Source organism: Onychostruthus taczanowskii, unplaced genomic scaffold, assembly GCF_017590055.1.
Source record: "Onychostruthus taczanowskii isolate IOZ18803 unplaced genomic scaffold, ASM1759005v1 scaffold36, whole genome shotgun sequence".
In the NCBI taxonomy this organism is placed as follows: domain Eukaryota; kingdom Metazoa; phylum Chordata; class Aves; order Passeriformes; family Passeridae; genus Onychostruthus; species Onychostruthus taczanowskii.
The window spans coordinates 3,170,277-3,194,734 of record NW_024501015.1 but is presented as its reverse complement, the minus strand read 5'-3'; the positions used below and the strand labels follow the sequence as shown (position 1 = coordinate 3,194,734).

Below are 24,458 nucleotides of genomic sequence, written 5' to 3'. Positions count from 1 at the left end.
AAGACAAGTGTGCTTTTCCCAGCTGCCCATAACTGGAGTAAATGGATTTCCCATGAAATCACATTTCCTGATAGGAGTAGCTGGGTATTTCTGCACAACCAGGGAACAGGAATAAAATGATTGCTCCAGCAAGAGGACAAAACTTAGGATGTACCACTTCTCACAGCTCTTTTGCACAACTTGGATCTCTAATCTTTGAGAGCTGGGAGGGAGGCGAGATGAAAGAGAGTGTTCTTGTTAAAAACATCATATATCTTATTTGCCTGTTTCTTAAGAAAGAAGAAAGCAACACTTAAAACTATCTCTGGGCATTTATGTCCTTATTTGGAACTGCTTATATGACAGAATGAATAAATCATTTTGAGCACAGTGATCCAGGTAGTAATTTTCTAATAGTGTTGATTTTGCTTCAATTGTATAGTGCAATTAAAAACCAAAACCAGCTGTGGTACAGCAACATGGTTGGGTGCAGTCAGCAGAAACCAGAGCAACTGCATGGTCTTAATATTTGCAGTGGTCTTCAACAGAGGTGTGTCTCAGCGGAAGGACACAGTGGGGCTTGTGGGATCAGCTGCCTCAGGGTGACAGCTAGTGTGACCCTCTGCATCTCCAGACGCTTCAATGGATCTTGAATGAAAAATACATGGAAACATTTCAGAAATGCTAGCAAACAGGCACAGGATTTCTCATTTAATCTCTGAAAGATGATGTTTATTTCTAAAATACCCAAACCATAATAAGAAATGGAGTAAAATTTTCTTCTCCTTTTTATATCTGCTGGCAGGTAGTCTAGAATTAGTTTTAAAATCTTTAGGAAGGTACTTACTACAGAGCAGTACACAAATTTCAGAATAAATGAGAGCCAACAATATGCCACTTTTAATAATACCATAACAAAATAGTTTCTAAAACAGTATTCAACTTTCCAGTTGTTGGAGAAGCAATGTAGGTGTAGACCTCTGCTTGTTACTACATTCATGCATATTTATAAAGTAACTACAGTAAGTGACATTATTGGTCAAAGCATCACCACTTTTTTTTTTTCACATGATGTACAGTAAGTTATCATAATAGGCTAGAAAAAGACTAATGTTGCTTTCTTGGAGTCCTGTAGGTGAAGAGCTTACTCCTACACCATCTCACACCATGAATGTGCACGTGTGTGGGAATAGTTACAGCATAACTGAACTGCTGTAACAACAAAGAGAAAAGCAGGGATGAAAAGATGCAGTTACCGGTCTTTTCCAAAAAGTTTTGTTCAAAGGCAACACGATGGGGAAAGATCATCAGTGATCTATAACATTATTACACCTCTGACTGAGGGGAATTGATGGCAATTATATAAATTAACGCCATAACTGTAATAGCCTGGCTGTTAGCACCAGACTCACCCTGGAACAGCAGTATTCTTTTTCAGGCTGGTGAATCATGGAATCATTTATACTGGAAAACAACTCCTGAGATCATCTAATTCAGCTGTTAACCCAGCACTGCCAAGTCCATCACTAAACCATGTCCCTGTGATGCCTTGTGAAGGCTGACCTAGAACAGAGACTAGACGGAGTTAAAGAATAAAGTAGGTATTATTAGATAAGGCCTCAATGGATGCACCTTGGGCAGTACAAGAGCCCAAGATGAACCCAAAATGGATGACCAGTCATGAGGTCTTTCACTTTCCTAAGTTCTGGTCCATTAGCATATTGGAGTTAATTATCCAATTATAGCTTTAGATTATGAAGTCCTATCCTTCTTGTTTTTCTCTCTTCATTCCACTGTTGTTTACACTCTTGGGCCTGAAATTTCCATCATTTGTCCATGGTCCCCAGGATCAAGGGTCTTTTGTCTACCTACTCTATGATGAGAGCTTGCTATCCCCAAAATATGAAGCTCAGAACTACACACTGAAACAGTACAGAATCTGAAAAATGTAAAAGCTAAAACCTGAGGCATCACCTGAGTGCTGTATCTACAAGTTTTTTACATACCTGTAGGTATTAAATGGTGACCTCACCACTTCCCTGAGGAGCCTGTTCCAATGCCTGACCACCTTTTGGTGAAGATGTTTTTCCTAATATCAAATCTAAACCTACCCTGGCACAGCTTGAGGGCACTTCCTCTTGTCCAGCGCATTGTTAAGTGAGAGAAGCGACTGACCCCCACATTGGTACAGGATCCTTTCAGGTTACAGAGAGTGATAAGGTCCCCTCTGAACCTCCTCAAGCCAGGATGTTGTTGGCCTTCTTGACCACCTGAGCACACAATGGCCCCTGTTCAGCACATTTAGCCACTGTCAGCCAGCACACCTAGGTCCTTTAGTGGCAGGCAGATTTCCAGCCACTCTGCCTCCAGTGGAGCCTTGGGTTGTTGTAACCCAGGTCTAGGAACACAGAAAAGCTGTAAAAAGGGGAATCAAAGGGTGGCTGGGATTGAAAGGGATGGCTACAGGTCATCTGGTCCAACACCCCTGGCTAAGCAGGGTCACCTACTGCCAGTTGCCAAGGACAAAATCCAGATGGCTTTTGAGTGTCTTTAAGCTTAGAGTGAGATTCTACAAAGTCTGCGGGCAACCTGTTCCAAGGCTCAGTCACCCACACAGTTAAAAAGTATTTCCTGATGTTCTGACAGCACCTCCTGTGTTGCAGTTGCCCATTTCCTCTGGTTCTGTCACTGGACATGATTGAAAAGAGTCAGGCTCCATCTTTATACCCTCCCTTCAAATAGTTACACACATTGGAGAGATCCCCTCTGAGCCTTCTCTTTTCTAGGCTGATCATCCCAGCTCTCTCAGCCTTTCCTCATAGGAGAGATGCCCCAGTCCCTTCATCACCTTTGTGGCCTTCTGTAGGACTCTCTTCAGCATGGCCATGTCTTCTTTGCACTGGGAATCCCAGAATTTGGACACAGCACAGAATCTGATCACATACCACACACCAGGTGTGGCTTCACTAGTGCTGAGCAGAGGGGAAGAATCACTTCCCTGACACCTCCCTGGCAACACTCCTCCCAATGCACAAGAGTAAGGGTAATAAATTCTAGAAATAAACATCTTAGGACCAGATTTGAACATCTGTGATCCAAAAACCTTACCCAAGGTCTGAATATTAAAAGCAGCAGTTCAAGTCTTGTCTGCTGCTAGGTTTTTACTCTTCCCAACCAGCTGTATTTGAGACAACAACCACTTTGGGGGCTGAGTGTTCCACGTGGTGTGTTTTGGACAATGAACTTTCACTGCCAGCAAACAGTAGTAGCTCTAAAATGTAGGTTTTGGACCCCTCATCCAAAGGCTTTGTAATTGCTGGGTAAAGGCAATCTATCACAGAAGTGGTAAATACCCACTTTGTCAGTAGGAAAAGACAGGACATGTGTCCTTACATTCGCTCGTCACAGCATGTGTATTCACACACACCATTTCTTTTTCTTGCTTACAACAGAGCAACTTCCTTTTCCTCTACTTTGGAAAGGCTCTGTCATCTCTGTCAAGTCCATGACCACCCTACCCAGCTGGGCTTCTTCAAACACTATCCTATAAGGATATGTAATCATTAGGAGGTAGACTCATTAGCAGCCACAGTTCCTTGGATCTCCATGCTTCATGAGAAAAGGATTGTGGGCCCATCGCTTCATGAAAGTGACATCCTGCTGCAATCTGAGGCCAGGCAGAATGGAAGAAGTGAAGAAACATAAAAACAGACTAAAGATAGCATATTAGTTTGACAGTTCATTGAAAAAATGTCTATATAATAACTGGAGAATTTCCAAAAATTATGATGGAAGGGGCAAAAAGAACTACAGGCACGTAGCACAAAACATTCTGAGGTAACACTGTCAGCACAGTAAGAATGAGAATTGTTTCAACACTACAAAGAATTTAAATTTTATGCTGCTTTGCTTAAAAAATATTCACCTATATACAGTAATTTAAAAGCCTGTACTAACATTTCTGCAATATGTAGGCCAGTTCAAAAGGTGTAAATTTATATTGTTTTACAGTTTATAGAAATGTTAATATTGCAGTACTTGTGACTCAAGTACAATCTATCACTGCAACAGGCACCCTTCTATCTTATATATTATCTTGATCTTCTTTTTTAATACTAGTCCAGAGAACTTCAGAAGACTCTTCTCATCTCACGTGTGTTCTTAATGGAGGATTTTTAGAGGGATCTGTAAATAGACAGGACAGATTTTAAACAGGTACTTTGGATGCAGTTATATAGCAGGGATGCTGCTAGCCCTGATATATACATACGTATGTTTACATATATACACACACATATTGCTTGTGCTCTGCAGCCTTCAGTAAAAAGTCAGAATATACAGCAGACAATTTAGCCTGACTGAGGCTGCTATGAAAATTCATGCTAAGTACCTTAGCATGGAAGCAAAACAAAAGGTTAATTAAAAGTTGGAGATCTAATAATACAGAAAACTGGGTTTTATAAAAAAGCAGAATAAGGGCATGAGACCTTTTGGCACTTTCAACTACCCATTTTCAAAACTGGATAGGTGAGCTGCTCTTACAACAGTGACCTGATTCTAAGTTACTAAGTTAAGAAGGGAGGAAAAAAAAATAAAGCAAGGTTCACCCATTTATCACTTTCCTGACAAAATTAATGTATTAAGTCTCTTTGTTACTCAGGTGTTTAAAACATCATGCATAGGATTTAAATTAAAATACCAAATGAAAGACATGGATCAAGTCATCTTTCTTGATGAAAAAGTTAGTGAACAAAAAAAATCAAACTCAGTAGCTGCCCAAGTCTGTTTTTACAGCATGACTGTTTTTAACATCACAGGCTTTGCACATTTAGCAATATAAAAACACAAGTTGCACGTCCAGCCACATCATTTGTTTTTAGCTAAGACTCTAAAGTAATTAAGTGCTTCTAATTTTATCTTTGGTCCCTGTTGCCACTGTGTAGCCCATTCCTCTCTATGCCAGTGCTAGCAGTCCAGTTATGCTAATGCTGGTTCAGTTCTTTATTTTGCATCCCTATTTTTAAACCTCTTGATAATGATCAGATCTTTCCATGTTTACACACTTACCTCTGGGTATCTTGCTGGGATATGTTTTCTGAAATGGTTTGAATTCATCAGGTGGGGGGAAATCTTCCACAGAATGGAAAGTAAATTTCGATTCAAAGTCATCTGGGAAGTTTCAGGGAAATAAACATTAGCTGATGCTGGAGAGAAACTTAACAACAACAAAAAGCACCCCAAAAAAACCCCCAAACCCAACAATGTTTCCACAAGTAATTTCTACTAAAAATGCTGGCTTATTTTCTCCTGAAACTGATAGTGGCTCATTCTATAGAAACCATCTTGATGAGTACTTCTGTGAGCCATGCAAGTTTTTTGCTTTAATTGCAATCACTGCCTGCTATTAAAACTGAAGGTAATCTTCTGGCTGCTGTTCCAGTTTTCTGCATTGATGGTATTGTGGTAATAGAGGTATTCACTGGTAGTTTGAGACATGTAGCTGTAAACAATAATGAATGGCCAATTCATCAGACCACAAAAATAATTCTTAGTGGAATTTGCCCTATAGGAGTGAAACCTGTAAATGTCCATGATCTGGTCTGAAGTATGGTAATATAAACACACCATGGGAACTTTTCCTATTTTTAAGTAACTTTGCAGGTAGTGTGTGCTTTTCTACTGACTGAATTCAAATCCTTTTTGAAAAAGCCTTAATTTTCTGTAATTGTGTAAGGTTGTACAAAAATGTTTCTATTACACTACCTTGTTATTGCTAGGACAAAGTCTTGAGTGAGTTTTTGAGGTCTGAGACACACACATGCTTTTGTACTAAAATTATTAACTAAGGCCAAGACATTTAATTTAATGATATTACCAATAATGTGCATATTTCCATTTTTAATTGGAGTGTAGGGGTCATGAGCTGTAGCCCAGGCTGAGACTCCAGACTTGCTTGTAAGTTCAGTTGTTGGGGATCTTGCAGGTGGCTGTGGAGGTGTGACCAGCTTCCCAGCACCAGTTCCTTGAAAAAAACCCAGGAGACCAGCATATAAGCATCATCACGACTTAAACCCAACAGTAAACTACACCAAAAAAGTGGAGGGGGTGTAGAAAGAATGCAGTATTTGGGGCAAACATACCCACAGCTGTTGTTTGCCAAGCCTGACCACACATTTGTAGCATTAAGGATTAAATTCAAGTTGCTACTGGAACTGGCTGGAGCTTTCCATTTCCAGTTCTTTCTAAGGAAAGTGTGACATTGTGAAGTGTGGTTTTGTCCCAGTGAAAGTGGAAGGGAAGATTATCCTTCCACTTTATTTCCAGTTCTTTCTAAGGAAAGTGTGACATTGTGAAGTGTGATTTTGTCCCAGTCTGGAAGGGAAGATTATCCTTCCACTTGTCCACAAGAACAAGCAGTCTCTTTAAGCAAAGGAAATCAACAAAACAACCACACTAGGTGGTATGTCTAAAAGAAAATTTCCTGACGCTTTGGCAGCTATTCAGTGGAATTACCATTAGTCTTGTGCATTTCACTGAGGAGTTGCAAGGACCATCAAAGTTTACATCTGGAAGACCACAGGAGTTACATGAGGGGGAGGGAGCCCAAGGCCTCCAAGTTAGCAGCCTCTCAAAACTGCTCATTCTCCTACGTAACAACGGACAGGCAGGGTAATTTTACTGAAAACACAAATTGAACTACCATGAGAAATGGGCATCTCAACATAGTAACATTTCATCATAGAGTTGGGAGCAGCATGAAGCACCACCACAAGGCACCTGATCTGCTGCCATGGCCTTTACCCTGGCTCTCAAAGGGAGCCAGTAATCTTTCTCCTGACATGTAGTTGCTAAAATAAAGGGTACAGAACATTTTCTTTCAGATGTTCCCTGTTAAGTAGCTGTCTCCATTTCTCAAACCCACACAGATCTAGGCTCATGCTCATCTTTTTTATTATTTCCATTACATTAGAGGAGTCTAACAAAATTTCCTTCTATCATCTACTCAAGGAAATACTGGATAATACCCCACTTCCCAAGTAGCTGGAGAAGCCTTTGGCCCAACCACCTTGATCGCAGGAGGCACTGGCTGCTTGCCTTGAACAGCAGAGGGCTGCAACCAGATTTGCTTTTGCTCACCTATGGCTGGTAGCTGCCCCATCTCTGTTTCATTATGTTCTCTAGTGCTTCCCAGCTGTTGCCAATATTGCTCCTGCATGGGTACAGCTGTAGAATGGTGTCCTAGGCAGGCTGGCACATGAGCAGCTGCTGACCTGGCAGACACCGTGGTGTGTGGTCTGCTCCATCATCTGAGCCTGTCAGATACCACCCATTGCACTGCTGGAGACACACCAATGCCAACACAAAAGCAAGAAGCAGCCCAGTGGTCCTAAGACTTCATCTCCACTGATCAACACGTCGCTTCCAAGAGTGGCAGCTTAAACGATAAGGCATGTGTGCCCAGTGCTACGAACTGCCTGGCATCTCAAAAAGCCGGATGTTTTGGGTGTTCATCATGAGCCGTGCAACCTACAGGTATTCCTCCCATGTGCGCTCTTCATCCCCGCCCCTCCATGCTCTCCAGTCACCAGTGCAATAGAATGCTTTGGGTTGGAAGGTGGCCTTGAAGAACTAAGTCATCCTCAAGGTCCTGTTCCAACCCAAATCATTCTATGATTTTCCCTGCTAGCCGAAGGGAGGGAAAAGCCTCCTTCCTTCGGAGGTGCCTCTCACCTGCGCCTCGGCCGGGTCTCTTCTTCCTGGTCTCCACCACGGCTGCGGGCTGAGGGGGGCCGGGCGTGGGTGGCAGCGGCAGCGACTGGATGTTGCTTGGCTTGTGGAACTGTGACAGCAAGTGGGGAGACTTGGGGGGCAGCGGAGGAGGTACGTCGGCACCGCTGAAGGCCGGGGAGGGGGGAAAGGAGAGCCTGTGCGCGGGCGGGGGGTGGGCGTGTGGCGGCGGAGGAGGCGGGGGCGGCGGCGTGGGAGGGGGACAGTCCCTTCCTTCGGCCGGAGCGGCGGCGGCCGCAGAGGCCTCGGCAGCCCTGCCCGGCGGCCCGCAGGGGGGCACGGGGGGCAGCGGGGGAGGAGGAGGAGGAGGAGGCGGCGGGTGCGGGTGCGATGCACCTGCTGGAGGCTTGGCGGGTTTGTCAGCCTGAGGGGGAGGGAGCGGGGCCGGGGGAGCAGCGCCGGGGGTCACCCCCTTGGCAGGGCGATCGGCCGGAGGGGGCACAGGAGGAGGAGGAGGGAAGGTGAGGGAAGGCTTGCTGGAAGCGGGGGGCGGTGGAGGCGGAGCGGGCAGGCTGGGTCGCCCGGGACCCGCTCCCGCTGCGGCTCGGGAGCTGCCGGGGGGCTCCGGTGGGACAGCTGCCCTTGGACCCTCGGCCGGGTGCGAGGGGTTGTTGTTGGCCTTGGCAGCGCCGCTGCTCGGCGGTGCGGAGGGTCTGGGGGATGCTGCTCGGCCCCCGGAGAGCTGCCCAGGCCTCCCTGCTGGAAACCAGGTATCACATGTTACACACCGGGATTGCGTTCCCACTCCTCAGACCGAACAGCGATAAAGGCAAGCTCTTCATCTTCCCCTCCCCAGTGGAGACCCAGAGGGATTAAACTCATTCACCCCGAATATCTCATATCCAGCAGGTTGCCCACGCTGGAATGCGGCTTAGGAGGTGATGTATTCCAGTGGGCACCATGGATTCTGCTTAGTTACATGACGACCTGCTGGGAGACCTTGCTCCCCTCCCTGCTCCTCAGCTTCTGCAGAATGAAACAGTTTACGGAGAAAGAACTTTTCTGCAGACTCTGGGGCCCTTCACACCAGCCTCATCTTGCCTGGTACAGCCCGCAGGGCATCGAGATTCCCGGTGAAAAGTACATGAGCTGTTTAACACACATCAACTGGCATCCTTCAAATTAAGTGCTTGCTTAGGATCAAAAAATTCACACAAATGTTACAGAAACCTCAGCTCCACAGATAAAAGCCAAGGTATTAAAAGCAATGCCTCAAAGACTTTCTGGAAGGCACAGGTTCTGGTATTTCCTTTTTAACAGCAAATGCCTGAAGACTCTTGAACTTAAAAAATGTCTTTTCCTGAGTAAATGTCAAGGATTTATCACAAAGCAAGATGTCAAAAAAGGCATCTCATTTGACACTCACGGTCTGATAGGCATGGCCACAGTTTTAAGAGCAACTCAAAGTAGTTACTGCCACTGAAGCTATGTCAAAAGCCCTACCACACACAGTGCTGTGCATCTTTGGCTTGCCTTTTGGGAGCAAAAAAACCTTCAGGTAGAGCTAAGTTCTGTCTTTCCCTACAAAAACCTACTTTGCTCTGTGCTGCCTGAGCAGGCACCAGCTGCTCAACAGAGCCAGAGGTCATTACTGTGACTATAAAAGTCATCTCTCATTGATGCTAGCGCTTCTTGAGGTGAAGGCAGCAGTGGGGCTCCCCATGTACCTTCCTCCTGTTATTGTGAAGCAATATTTTTCAGATCAGTAAATTACCTTGGTGGATCAAAGCTATAGTCTATAAAATCCAGAGGGCAAAAATCTGAAATATGAATCTTTAAAGTAACACCCAAGACTGTAATACCATGAAATATACACTAGTGGAGGGAAGGAATATGACTTTGCCATTTGTGCTGAAACTGATAAGCTCAGATTTCAACACTGTGTTCAAGACACAATTAAAAGTTTTCATTAAAATAATGTAAAAACCTCACCTAAAGAGATCTATTTAATCTCTTTCTTACCAAGTGTGGAGACAGCTTTTTATTTATGTTTTAAGAAATAAGGCACCTGAGATCTAGAAAGATGGCTTCAATCACATTATTAATTGAGCCCTCTATGGTCACATGATGAACTAAGCATTCAGAAAAGAAAAAAAAAAAACAATAAAAATCAATCAGTAACGCTAATACCAAAGTACTTTTCATCCCAAATTTCTGTCTGCCCAGCTCTGCTTTCATACAAATGAAGCCCTTACCTGTCATGTCCCTCTGGCCTGCTGGTCTGAGAACAGGAAAGCCACCAGCAAATAAACCTCCCAGAGGCTGCTGAGAGCCACCTTTATTAACAGCTGGGTTACCTCCATCTCTGTTAGCTCCTTTGGGTTCTGTTAAAAAGAATGAAAAATGCAGGGTATATCAGACAATAATTTCATCCTTGCCCTGAGACTGCTAAGGCTTGGTGGCAACAAACAGCCAAGGCCAAACTTTTCCCTGTACTGTTATACAGGAACTGCCATCCCTCTCTGACCTGTACCTTGGAGCACAGCACCCTCTGGTGCTCTTCAACCTCACGCAAATCATGACACCAAGAAGTAGCTGTGTTAGGCCTAATACTGAAGTTACATTTCCAGAATTTTTCTTTTTTTCTTTTTTCTTTTTTTTTGTTTTGTTTTTTGTTTTTCTTTTAATCTTATAAAGAACAATTCTTCTGCTAGAGCCAACAATTCCCACCTAATTATTTTATTGAAATGCTCTCAAGGATTTCATCATTCATTATTTATTTTGGAACAAGGAATCCCTGTTAAGGTGATAACCAGTTGGAGGCTTACCATGAAGTGTTAACAGTCATTGATCTCAGAGCAGGATGCATGTTTAGAAAGTGTCCCCTCTCTGCATCCTAAAGCCATATGAAGATGCAGACCTTTGCTGACCTTCAAACCTGCCCTTCAATGTGAAACTGTCCATCTGACCTCCACCCACACCCGAGGCTTCAGCAAAGCCCCTCCAGGGCCTTGCTGAGGAGCACATGCTCACTTTCAATCTGTGGTGCGCTGCGGTCGTTGATTTGGGTCACTTTCCTCAGGCGAGTTCCCTGCTGGATATCAGCCAAGAGTGCGTTTCGTGCTTTCTGGTCTTCTTTTCGCAATTTTGGTATCTCTGAGCTTGCCTGTTGACAATAAGAGCTTTAGATGGGAGGTACAGACAAAAATACATGTTTAGAAAGGATACACAGGCAAACATGGGATAGAGGATTTGAAATAAGTGCTCCCTGGCAGCTGTCACTCCCAAGCCTTTCAGTTGAATCAACAGGAATATTTGGCTGTGCAGGAGGTTGAGCATTGGTTGAGCTGAAAATTTAAATATAACACAAACTAATACTAGTTGAGCTAATGCTGTTGAAAGCAAATTAGGAGGCATGCTTAAATGAAATGTGACCTCATTTAGCCATTTATGGCCTCTGTCCCACAACTCCAGCTCCAACATCCTCTGTCACCTCTTATCACAATATTTACAATGCTTTATATCAAAATTTTTATATGTCAAATTATAATAAATACCTGTTTTATCACTTTTCTTAGGAAAAGAGATAGATAAATGCATGCTGCACTTATATTTGAATGTGATCATTAACTTAAGACTACCTCTCTGTACTGGAGATTAACACATAGTTCAAGTAGCATGCCTTTAGAATAATACAATTATGTTTTAGTAACGTTTCCATCCTAGCCAAGCTTGGTAAGTGTAAAGTCAAGTTACAGTTTAAAGTTCTTTAATAAAAGAAACAAACAAAATTAATTATTTATTCTCACTTCTTCATGTTTATTGTTATATATATTAAAAAACCATATATTTAAAAAAATTTGATGTCTCTCTTTTTAAAAGCAGATAGCAAAGCTGTTATTCCTAAACCTACTGTGATTAACAGAGCAGTCTAATAGAGGGAAATCTTCACATCAGAGGAGCAATGTTCTGCTTGGTTCCAAAGTTCCCAGAGGTTAGGTAACTCCCTAAAGAAAACGAGTACCAGAAATGTTTCCATAGCCCTTAATTTTAGCATCGTAGTTTTAATAAAGCTGAACAATACCGTCACACCTGAAAAAACCCCCAAAGCCAACCCAGCTTGGTAATGGCATTCTGAAAGCAAAACAGAAACTTGAAAACACTCAACCAGCTGCTGAACTAATAATGTGTCTAACTCGCTAATCCCAAGTGAAGGATTCTATCAGGAAGGTATTATTCGTTGTTATTTTTGTACTTGCTAGAAAAATCAAAACCCAGCCAGCGGGATTTGCTACGCCCCGCTAGATGGAGCTCCAGACCGTGCTAACGCCGCCGCATTCCCGAGCTCTGATGTAAAAACTTGGAATTACAACCTGGCTGATATGTAACTACGTGTTATTTTAAAATGTTAGGAAAACCCCCACTCTGTTACATTTTCCTCGTTTGAAACAGCGCTGCCTGCCCCGGTACTTGCAGAACAGGTAGTCCCACTGTCCATGACGAGGCCCCAGTAGAGCTGCCCGGGTCAGCAGTGTTAGACCACGTACCAGCCACAAACCATTTCCACTCCCCTTCTCTGGAAGCTGCCAATACTTACTGTGAAAAATGGAAATACCATAACTGGAACAAGGGTGATTCCCTTCCTCACAAAAGCTCTTTACCAGTATCTTTAACTTCTTGTCTCTCTACTCCCACTAATGACTTTGCTGTGGCAGGACAAGCAGGATCTAGAGGGATCTGATCAAGAGCTATGTTTAAAATTAGACCTAGCAGCTGTCTTTCATTTCCGGGTTCAAATGTCCATATATTATGCCAGCTGTCCACTTCACCTCCCAGATCTACTTCTCTGGGCAGACAGGCTATTAGAATATGCAGTCTTGATACCCAGACAGCTATTAGGCTAAAATAACTGACTTGTGGAGACTTGTGGCAAGTGACCCACAACTTGATATCAATGTAACACAAGCAAGACAAAAATTTGTGGCATAAAAAAGCAGGAATATTGTTCTGCCATTCCATAATGCAGCATAACAAGCTGCCTTTCTCTTACAGCAGATTCCCTTACTCCACGCATAACTCCATCCCATGCCCCAGCTGTTTTTTCTTCCTCCCTCATGTAAGTAAGAGATTCAATCTTCCGTGCCCAGGCTGGTGGACTCGGATGATTGATTAGCTGCTGAGTAGCTTGATGTGGATTCTCTTTTTCCATTACAAAGTCAAGATGGTCTGGGGTGTAGTGTTGCCTGGTTGCACAGCAGTCAGACCTCCTTCAGATTTCTTGTTTGCTGCCTGCGCTCCCAAGGCCAGTAATAATCCTTGCCAAGAATTCTTTCACCAGGTAAGTATCTCACCATCTACTGGTGTCCAGCATTTGCAAATTCCTGGATTTACCACATTTTTTTTTTGAGATAACCTTCCTTTCTTTGATGAAGAAATAAATCTTGGATTCACACTCATGCTGTGCTTGCAATCCATAGCACAAGCACAAATAACAAACATTTAAGTTCTGCATCAAGAGAAAAACAAAGAGGAACTCTTATGGCTGTCAAATCTTCAGCCCTGATCACATGCAATAGAAGTGTTTCAGCAGGAAGACAAATACATTTTAAGTCACAGAGGGAAAACAGCTGCAAGACAAAAGATGTAATTCTTAGGCTACTTTCTACCCCACCATCTGCAGGGCAGCCTCGTTTATTTACAAAAAGAGAAACATCTCAGTATTTCAATGAAAATCAGAAGGGAAGTGGAGAAGAATGTGAAGATCATTTGTTTTATCAGATGCCAGAGCTGCCCTAGGTAACACAGAGTGAAATTAAATTCCATACCTTATTTACAGGAATTGGTAAGGGAACAGTGAGTTCTCATTACCTTAGCAACCACTAGGTTATTCTGCTACTATTTCAGACACAATGAATGTCACATTCAGTACATACTTAGAAACAAAATGGAACAAACCACGCATGTAAATAGCCTGAACATAAGAATTACTTCCTTTTCATCTCACCCAACTCCACCACATTTTGTCTTCAGTGTCCGAAATTACACACTCAGCTATGATATTCAGTAAAGTATGGAACGAATGTTTAGACTGTCAGGTCTTCAAAATACTTGTAAATAGGAAAATACCTTCAAATCATATTTTTTAGAGTGATGTTTCACACTGTAAATCATCAGTGTTGGAAATAAACATTTCAGAATTTAAAGCTGGTAACTTAGACTAGTGGAAATATGAATGAGGACAGCATGAATATAGAGAGAGATCTAAATCACTGCAGCTTGAGGCCATTTGAAAAGAACAACAAACCAAAACATGTTTCCCCACTGCTGACTTGGAGAAAGAAAATGCACAATATAAAAACATCAAATGTAAAACCGGAAGTGACTGGATTACAAATAATTACCATATCTCTGAAACTAAAGCCTGTATTCCAAGTCCCACAAGCCTGGACCTGGAAGGGGGCTCCATCAGCAAGCCTGAATTAGCAAGTATGGCAAGGAGGGACAGTACAGTCCTCCAATATTCCTCATCCTTTCAGAAAAAACAGTGTGAGCAAAAATGGAATCACAAGCTCAGTTCTAGTCTCCAGATTTTTAAAATTACAGTGTGGAAACCTGAAGGTGCAAAAGAAAGAGCCAAAGCAGTGTTTAAAACACTGGAGACAACAGTTCAGATTTCAGCAGCTCTGTTTTGACTGTCAGCCCTGAAGTCTGAGGGGTGGTCTGCCTGCACATGACAACCTGTACTGGGAATGGGGGAGAGGACTCAGGCAGCAGAGACAGGCATTTGGTGAATTAATGTGAGGTGCAAGTAGACAAGCCACAGACAGCAGCAGATTATCAATCTCTTGATAATACCTCAGATCAAGGCTGCCTCTCTGGCAGAAGTGGTTTTTGTGAAACACAAGTCACCAGGTCCTGTGCAGAGCTACTTGGTGATGTGCAGTACCCTGTGGTGGAGTGGCACAGCTGGTGGTTTGTAACAGCTTCTTCCAGTTGGGAGTTCTGTGAAAGTGGATTGCTTAGTTTAGAAGAACAACTCATTATTTTTACACTTTCTATACATGGACCACTCAGGTTTGACCCTGAATAATCACAATCTTAACACCCTAAATTGAGTTGTATCAGACAAATTAAGAATGGAGAGGCTTCTTCTAGGGAAAACTGACTGAAATGCATGGCAATGAGCTCCATTTCTGGGTACACTCTGCTGTGATATTTGCATCACCTTCAGAATGTCACTTTACATCCTGCAAGACAGATGGGAGCATCAACCTACCCTCTGGGCTCCTATGATACTTAAAATATTTAAGAGATGTACGTGCTCAGATACTAAATTGATGTAAATGCAGAAGACACCAGCCATTTGAAAAAGTTTAAATTAATACTAATTATAATCTTCATATTTTAAAGAGTACCTCTGTACAGAGAAAAGGGGAAATCCTCTGCACTCTGGACAGGTAGTTCAGTCACAGTTCATAAATACTGTCCCATAAATGGCTTGTATTTACTCTGATTTTAAATATGCTCTTGAATGCATTTGTAAAGTACTTCAGGTAATACAGATCTACATAAACAGGACAGCTGCAGGAAAAATGTACCTCTAGCCTTCTGGACAACACAATAGCCAGGCAGTCATAGGGATTTCTTTCAGAGTGATATGAAAAGATGATCCAGTACTAAAACTCTAAATTACATAGGAGCCATGAGTAAGATAAAATAAAGCATTATTCCATCCAAAGGCACTACATATGTTTACTCAGAGAACTTAATAGTACCGACTATTTTCACTTCTAATGTGCAATGAATTGTATCATCATGGTAGATTCCTTCTCCTGGTCATATTTTACAGGAAACACTGGGAAGACACCTGTGTAGAAAATTATTTATTTATCTGAACTAGATAAAAAACTAAACCAATAAAAGTCAAAGTATATTTAGCTTTTCCCTAATTATTTTGTGAGACATATAATGATAACATTAAAGACCAATCAATACATTTGACATCAGAATTTTATTATGGGCAGAAGGAAAGCTCTCTCTTTTGCTGACAATATAAATTATTTCTATGAATCTGGGAGCAATTAACCTTCTTCTCTCCCATTACCAGTTTTTCCCCCTGTAGACAAAATCCCCCAGATTCAATGCAGAGATCAAGCACAGGTAGTGGCAGAAGGCATAAGCAGAATATATTTTGGTGGAAAAAGAGACTGAGGACACCCCTTGCTTTCTTATTTTTCTCTGCCATGCTCACCCAAACCTGCACAGATCCAGGCTGAGGCAAGTGATTTTCACCACTGCAGCATGAAACACCTCAGGCTTGGCTTTTAAGGAAGGGAAAGACAGTGCAGCAAGATAAAGACTAAGCAGAAAGCTCTAGGATAAAGGATATTTTATCACAGAGACAAATATTTATGGGGAGGAAAAAAAAATAATTGTTCCTGAGCCAGTCCTGGCCTTCTCTGGCATCCAATTTGTCATGATTCAGAGACACAACTTAAACTAAAAAATGCAAGAGAAAAAGCCTACAAACATGACAGTGGACAATTAAAACCAGCATCTAAAACAGCAGGTGGGGCAAAACAAGCAAGAGCTGTGGAGGCAGTGTAGTCAGTAACGTGATAGTGCCAGCTCTGGTCAAAGAAAATGTTTGTCAATAATGAGAGACAACTAAAACATCTAAACCTGAAATAAAGGATGTATAAAGCATCAAGAAAGAGCAGAAACCACTGGAAATATATAATAACAAAATTCTCTAAATATTATTTTAATATTAACAATAACCAAAATTCTGGTGTAAACAAATGCAGATTTTTCAGGAAAGAGGACAAAAAAGGTGAAGCTAGCTGCCTAATGCAGTATGTGTGCCATGTCAGAGATAGCTGAGGAGAGAAAAACACAGCTTGTTTGTGGTTGGTAAACCATCTGAGGAAGGATGATGAGTGTTCTTACTACCCATATGGCACCACAAGACTTTCCAAGCAGAAGAGCATGAAGGGAGAGATGATGACTGGGTCCCCATCCAGCCATAAATCTCCTACTCCTTCGAAGGAAAGCCAGGCACTAGATTGGTGCTCACAGCAGTCTGGAAGGGCACAGATCTTGAGTAAGGGGCCTCAAAGGGCATGAGTCTGTTAAAATACCCTTCTGGGACCAGTGATGATAAAAAAGAGTGGACCAAGAACACAGGAAGCTGCTTGCAAGCAACCTACTCTGTAGCTTCCTTCCACTTAACCACAAGCTGCTGATCACAAGTATTCCATAAGAAGATTCCAGTAACCATCAGGACTAAGGTATTTAAATGAATTTGGCTCCTCAAAGACGGCATCCTTTTCAAAAGCAGAGCTGACAGAAAAAAGTAATATTGCCAGTGAGATGCCAGAACAGTCTAACAAACTACAATGTCATAACTTTTAATAAAAAAGAATGAAGTTGTTTTGGAACAAAGTAAAACATGGAAGTTGACCAGAAATCTCAGTGTAAGCAGACCAGCATGTCTTCCTTGACACTGCACAGGATTATAAAAGCCATCTCTCCATTTGTAGCTCAGCATGAAATCTGAAACCCCAGAGGAATTTGGAACTTGATTCCAAGATCAATCCACTATTACTAGTTTAGAATTATGCCAGGAATTAATGATTTTACATTTGCAACAGAAACAAGTTTGTTCAGCAGGCAAGAGCATTGCTTTTAGAAAGAATTCTCAAACCAGCAGCTAAAGTCTCCACCAGCAATGTGCCAAGAAAAGCAGTAGCAACAAAAAGAAGGAGCTTATTAAAATAATAAACCGAGTCTCCAGTACATTACAAACAGGAGCACCACAGAGAAAAACACTGCCATTGTTCTTGTATTTTTCGTTACATATGCATCAGGTGTGGTTTCACTCATGCACAGTCAAATACAAAATAAAATAATCAAAATAATTCTCCCTTCCTGTTTAAGGAAAAATCTAACATGTCTCAACAACAAAGTAGATGTCTGCTTTTATTTTAAATATTTTAAACTGCTTGTTTCTAAACAAGCTTGGGAGATCTGGTACCTGACAGTTTTGGTTCTATTCACAAGAGAGCTCTGACCTCTGATTTAAAGATTTTAATTATGGGTGACCTCAACACAGTGCAAGACTCTACCTGCACAGTCATTTGCAAGATCAGAGCTACTTCTGTGTTTCTGCTGTATAGCAAAGGACAAAACTAATTAATTCTTGGCACCTGGTCTGCCTGGGCAAACATGGCACTCTCTCAGCCTTCTAGCAAGCTGAGCTTCAAATGCTTCCCATGGGAGGGGTCACTCTCCAGCCAACTTTTCTGAGGGAACCCCCATGAGGGGACCTGCCAAATAGCTTCCTGGCAGCTTACAAAATCATTGTTTCAACAGAATGACAGGACCAGCACTTGACAATTCCACCTACACCCAGCTCAGTACTGATTTACCACGATCTCAGTCTCTATGGCACAAAGTTCTGCAGTCTGGGCCTGCCAGGTTGAAAAGGTCATCAAGCAATGTGTGTACTTAGATAGGCTGTGTCCACACCGACCTTGTTTCTCAGCTCCCAGCTAGGGAAGTAGTGCAAAAGTTGTTATGGATCTCTTCCTGGCACTACAGCCACCGCCTAGTCCTGGCTTTAGTCCCAAACAGTGAGGCCTTTCAGTGTTAGCACAGCCTGGTGCCTGCTCTGCACCTGCTTGAAGCTACCACCGTACACAATGGCAGGGAACAGAACACAAAAACCAGCATAGCAGGAGCAACTTCCTTCTAAATTTATGTTCCCAGTGCTCATTTCAAACATCACAAGGAATCAATGCCACTGCACCCAATAAACCCTCTGCACCTTATGCTAGCACTGCTGTATCAGATAATATAAAATCTTGTATACTAAAGGGTTCAATTGCTCCTGCCTCAAATGGAGCAGGGGGGTTATTCACTAGGGTGTACTTAAGGTTTTCCAGTGTGGATTGCTAGATTTCTGTATCTGAATACAAAAAATGCAACAGAGTAAGTAGAATCATTTTTACCTGCTGAGCTTTTCTGTAGGTACTTAACTTTCTGACACCCACATTTTAAATGTAAATTTTGACCATTCTCGTAATAAAAGAAAACATGCAGTAACAGAAGCCATCAAAATTAAGGCAGTCTAAAATTTAAACTACTCTAAAAGTGTTTCCCAGCAGTCCAGAAAGATCACAAGTCAAATACCAAAAATACTCTGAGACTGGCTTCAAAAGCTAATTTTAGACTTCATTTTTTGATTTCTAAAATTTTGGGATTCAAAGTCCCATGACAGCCTCTGCATCAATGAAATGAAAGGGAAAACTCTTACATAAACAAAATCTGAGGGCCTGGGATTGCAATGAAAACGTCAAACAGTACAAGGCTGAAAACATTGCCATGGGAGCTGGTGACACTAGCACTGTTTATTCTCTCTGTCTACCATAGCAGAGTCCCCTGAATGACAAGGGATACCATGAGTAGTGGCAACAAAAATTTCACCTATACACATCACAATTTAATCTCTCTCTAAGAATGCTAGGCTATTTCTCATACCCAGTTACCTGTGCAGTAGCTACTGATCATTCTAAAATGCCTTTTAGCATCCACACAAAATTATGGTTAACCCAAGAGAGAATAATGAGAAACTAGCATTTCTTGCACTCTCACCTTCCAGCCATTCAAGTCCTACTCAAGTGTTGCTATAATTTTGACTTCTCTGAGTAATTAAAAGGCTAAAAGTATAATATTAATTGACAGATGGAATTTAATATGTAGGCACTGCATACACTAGAGATGGGGTACTGACTTTTAAGGGCATTATTACTTTGTGATTAGAATGGTAAATTAACCTATTAGTTGTCTGCAAATAGGCTTCTTCTGGTACCTGGGCTTGATCATTTACAGCTGGTAAATCTACCCTGCAATTTCCATACATGTATATTATACAGATGAAAAAGAGAAAGAATGCTCTTCAAATGCGTTCCATTCCATTCAGACATGTAGAACACATGACATTATGAAGAAAGCCGCAAAACAGAACTCATTCTCTAAATACATTTAAAACGGTGACATAAGAGTTCTCAAGTGAAGCACTCAAGAAGATTGGCACCTAGGAACTATATGCAATCCATGCCCCTGTACCTGTCCAGATGAAACAGACCAATTACAGCCTAGGATTTATGTTTTCTTTCAATCTTCCCCACATTTCACAGCTCCCACTTACCCTTTCTGTATTTCTTGACTAGAAGAGTAGAAGGCTACAGCAGCCACACTTTGAGACACCACAGCTATTCGATCCAAATTTTCCAACAGCTGAAAATTAAGTCAAATAAACTACACAAAGATACAGCAATTTTTTTTCTACATGATTGACTCTCACTTCTTTTTGAAAGAAGACTGGTGTGAGATATGATATATTATTAAAACACTGTAAATCAGTATCCTTTATTTCATCTGGAACAAAGCACTCAAAAATTTCAGCTCTGCTTGCAGCCCTTAGCACAGTACGTATGATCAGTCACCAACAAGATTACCAAGCCTGCACTTTCTCTCACTCCTGTGTGTTTTACCTATCAGCAATAAATATTGTGCTTTAGTATCTCCCTAGGCTCCATGACAAAGTACTAAATATGATGTTACAGCTCAGATAAAATTTTAATAAACACATTCCTAACTATTTTGCTATTGGCACCATCCACCATGCTGTTCTTTCAGTATCACACTTGCATGTCTAGGGGTCTGAATAAAAACTTGAGAGATTACTTTATTTTTTACAATAAATAATTAGCAAGCATGACCAAAAATTTATGCATATGAGTGCTCATATGTGCACATTCGCTCATACTATATTTGGTAAGACCAAATGAAAATACCATAAATCATCATTATCTTCAGCCAAGATGTTTTACATATGCTGTTTGTTCTCTTTCCAAAGAACAGTAGTGCTAAATGTCACAGGAGCAAAACCAACTCCCACACAACTTCAGATGAACGCTGTAGCTTTCTGAATTTCTTATGAAGGCTGAAGGAAACAGCTCAGCAAGGTTTTCAATCTAACAACTGCATGAAGGAGGGGAAAAAAACATCCCTCCAAGGAAACCTATCAGGTGATGCATTTCTGAACCTTGGAAATCCTGTGTAAATTAGGCTTTTATCATAACATTGTATCATGAGGAATTGCTTTTCTGAGTTTTCTATTACAGAGTAGAAAATAAGAAGAGAATAAAAAACTTGGTAAACACTGACAGGTTTATCTACAACAGTAATTATTTTTTTAAGTTTTAAAAATTTTTAACTAAATAAGAATGAGGTAATTATTATGCTTAATCTACATGCCATTCTAGCATTCATCATTGTTTCAAGTTTCACTTTTCTGTCACCAAAGTAAGCATATTACTTTCTCCTTCTGCTATCCTTGTTTCTAGTGTGCCACAAGGCAGCAAATAAACACCTGGTGCTACTTTAGAGCTTTAATCATCTGACCCATTGTGATTTTGGGAGTTAATTTCTATGCTAAGACTTTAATCATAACAACTCTAAAGAGAACAGAAGTATTTTCTTAAACTCCACAAACATATGAATCATTAAACAAACAGCTCTGAGTAAGGCACAAACCAGCAGGGCTGCTACACATCCACACTTCCTCCAATATTAACATTTTAATAGGTGATGACTGATCTTAACATTACAAATTCATATATACAGAGTCCACACAGCAGTAAGCAGCCTTCACTGCATGTAATAAGTGAACAGGGTTTATCAAAGCAAAATTCTCTCTTGATCCTTTTCTTGGGAAATTAAGTAGAGAAAATTTTAATCCGTGTCAGTGGTGACACCTACTCCAGAAAATGTGACAAGCCAAAAGTAACCTGGTTGCTTCACATGCCACGCTTAAAGGCAGGAGTGGTAAAAGAAATAGGGTGGGAATAAAATGAAGGTTTTTTTTGTTTTTTGAGCAGAAAGCTTTAAAAAAACCCCAAACCTACCACCCTCTTCCCCAAGACCAACCAACAAAAACTCTATTAAAAAGCCCCACTTTACGTGGCACGCCCATAAACTAAAAGAGCTTTGGAAAAAGCCTCCTGTCTAGGTGTAGAGGAAAACAGAACATGAAGACAATTGATTTCTCTAAGCTAGTGCCAGAAAACACATCAGGGCATAGTTTTATTATGCCTACTCACCCCTCTCATCTCTATGATCCCCAGAAGGTAGGCATTTGAAGACATGGTCAATTAATCTAATTAGCTGTATTTGTATTTTGACTCAGCCACCCACATCTGCTACAGCAGACATCCCACCATCCCCTCCTGAGAAATCCAGCAATTTGTTTCCTTTTAAGTTTGGTCAAACAGCCAGTAGCTTTTTGGTTGTTGGGCACAGGTGGCTCCTAGCATGTCTTAAATACTGTCTCCAAATCACTTTGTATTGTCTTGTAACAACTTTTGTGAACAAAATTCAGTACAAGTACTTACAGAGTATCAGCAAGTCCAAAAGTCTTAGAAAATAGTAGGAACAAGGCCAAAAAACACTAGGAAGGAACTTTCTTCTGCCTTAAGAAGGTGTTAACAGGATAAGAAAGTTATGTGCCAACAGTGATTAAAATTTCCATGAAATAAGGACTGCAAAATTATTTGGGATCAAGGCTCACAATATTCACAAAGGAAATGTGCAGAGAAAAAGATAATGTGGTGACTACTTTGCTAAAAATCTCTTGATAGCAAAAGCAAGAGGAAAGTATGGTTCTCATCCATAACTAAAAAAGCAAGACAAGTCCGTCGTACCCCTGCAATAGCATCATGAAAAACTATAGGATTCTAAAACCTCCACCTACACACACACGTTTTTCTTTTAACATAAATCACTTAAATTAAACTAGTGGCTCACCCACATATCAATAATAAAATTAAAAACTAACTTTTAATTGCTAACATGCAAATATTACTCTAATCATACCAGTATAATAAAAATCACTGTCCTGTTTACTTTGGAACCTTTCCAGCTGTTGGCCAAATAATAACTTACTTGCTTTGAAGGTTTTCCTTAAAGCTATAGGCCTGTTAAATTTTTTCCTTCTTCCATCCCCTAACTGTAGATCTAGCAGCTGTAACAACAGCTGGGCAGATCAGCAACTATGAAAGACAAATGCCAATTTCTAGAAAAGGGCTTTCTAGTAAAAGAAAACAGGGTCTGTAGCAATTTTTTTGCAGACTTCCCAACTACAGGGTTTTACTCTGTAACCTGGCACCAGCTGGAGAGCTGCCTCTTACTCTGTGCTTCTGCTGAACTCACCAGGCAGATTCCTGATCCTGTCTCTCATTCAGTTTTGACAGGGAAATGTCATTTTACTGTTGCAGAAAAAAATGTCCTGACACTCTATTTTATTAATTATTTGTGTTAAAATATACTCTTTTTAGTATCAATATTTATTGAAATCAAAGCTTCAGTATCAGACAATAATTAGAAACACATCTAGTATGTATCATGTCACCAAGATGGAGCTGACTCTAAATTCTGCCTATCTTATACAGAGATCACCCCATTCAAAACAGAATGATCCAACTACAATATGAAAACAAGGCTTCTTGTATCAAAACCCTATCATGGGAGTGGGTTTAGTTGTCAGAAAAGGGAAGGGGAAACAAAAAATCCTAAACTTGGTCATAATGACCTCAGGGGTCCTTTTAGCTTTCTCAAATCATTTACAATTGGCGTTATGTTAGAGGAGTCTAAAAACGTCTCTAGATACTTTACTGATCTAAATTTATTAGGATAAGAACATTTGCAGCTTCTGTTGACTTTAATTGCAGTTGTGAGCATTAAGCTGCTCACAATATGCAGCCCACTTATTTCAGCATCTAAGTATAGGTTGTGTACCAGCCCAGAAGAATTGCTAATTGGAAACACCGCTCCTGGTGCCAAAGTTGAAACTGAATGCTGAAAAGAATCAAACACTGCTTATTTCATTTGCTGTCTTTATCCTCCTCCTCTTCATCTCCACAACTCATGGGGAGTTTTACAAAATGGTTCAGCCTGTAAAGTAGCAGAAAGAAACTTACAAAGAAACCTCCTTCTGGAAAAAAAGATAAAATAAGAGTATTATGAACCATACCAAATAAAATCAACCAACCTTCCAGGGAACAGAACAGGCAGAGATGCCAGGGAATGCAAGGGAGAAATGTAGTTCTTGAAAAAAAATAAACTTGAAGTACATTTGAGGTACATTTTAAGTACCATGTACTGTTTTACTACACAGTCTAACACACTCTGCAAATACATAAAGCAGTGACAGAAAAATATATGAAAAAAAGTCAGGAGAGATTTTATGACTTGGGCACAACCGTGCCAGGTTCCGCTCTTTCAAAAAAAGTCTAAGAATTTCAATGCAGAAACAGGTAATGACCAACTGATCACAGAATTAAAGGAATTACTTAAACAGGTTTTTTACCATAGGTACAATAATTGATTGTGAAGGTATGAAAATGTAATACCCTGAAAGTTCACCCAGAGCATCCTCCTCTTATTGCAAGCATGCTGGCAAGGCACATGTTCTACTTCATGACACACACAGTAATGATCTGTTACAAGCTGTAATTGTTCCTGCACATGTACAAAAGAATATTGTGCTGTATCCCCAGGAAGACACCGTGTGCTAGAAAGGGCAAAATGTACAGCTGAACACTGTGAGTCTTAATAGGAGCTGTAAGAAAAAGCATGAAGGAATTAATACTTACCATCTGTACATGACCAATACAAAAATTAATTCC

General features: G+C 41.0%; 1 protein-coding gene across 14 annotated transcripts in view; it reads right to left on the bottom strand.

The window, feature by feature from the left end:
- Positions 1–695: 695 nt before the first annotated feature.
- WIPF3 (WAS/WASL interacting protein family member 3) overlaps positions 696–24,458 on the bottom strand; it is a 38,251-nt gene continuing 14,488 nt past the window's right edge. For 12 of the 14 annotated variants that reach the window (XM_041411441.1, XM_041411434.1, XM_041411431.1 and 9 more), the window contains 6 exons: positions 10,741–10,873; positions 9,963–10,091; positions 7,711–8,466; positions 5,855–6,001; positions 5,047–5,148; positions 696–4,164 (listed from right to left, as the gene is read on the bottom strand). In XM_041411441.1, coding sequence (XP_041267375.1) covers positions 4,124–4,164; positions 5,047–5,148; positions 5,855–6,001; positions 7,711–8,466; positions 9,963–10,091; positions 10,741–10,873 — 1,308 coding nt within the window. In that variant the 3' untranslated portion in view covers positions 696–4,123. Of the gene's footprint in view, positions 4,165–5,046; positions 5,149–5,854; positions 6,002–7,710; positions 8,467–9,962; positions 10,092–10,740; positions 10,874–12,304; positions 12,462–24,458 lie in introns of those variants that run through there. The other 2 variants (XM_041411443.1, XM_041411442.1) reach the window with 2 other exon arrangements.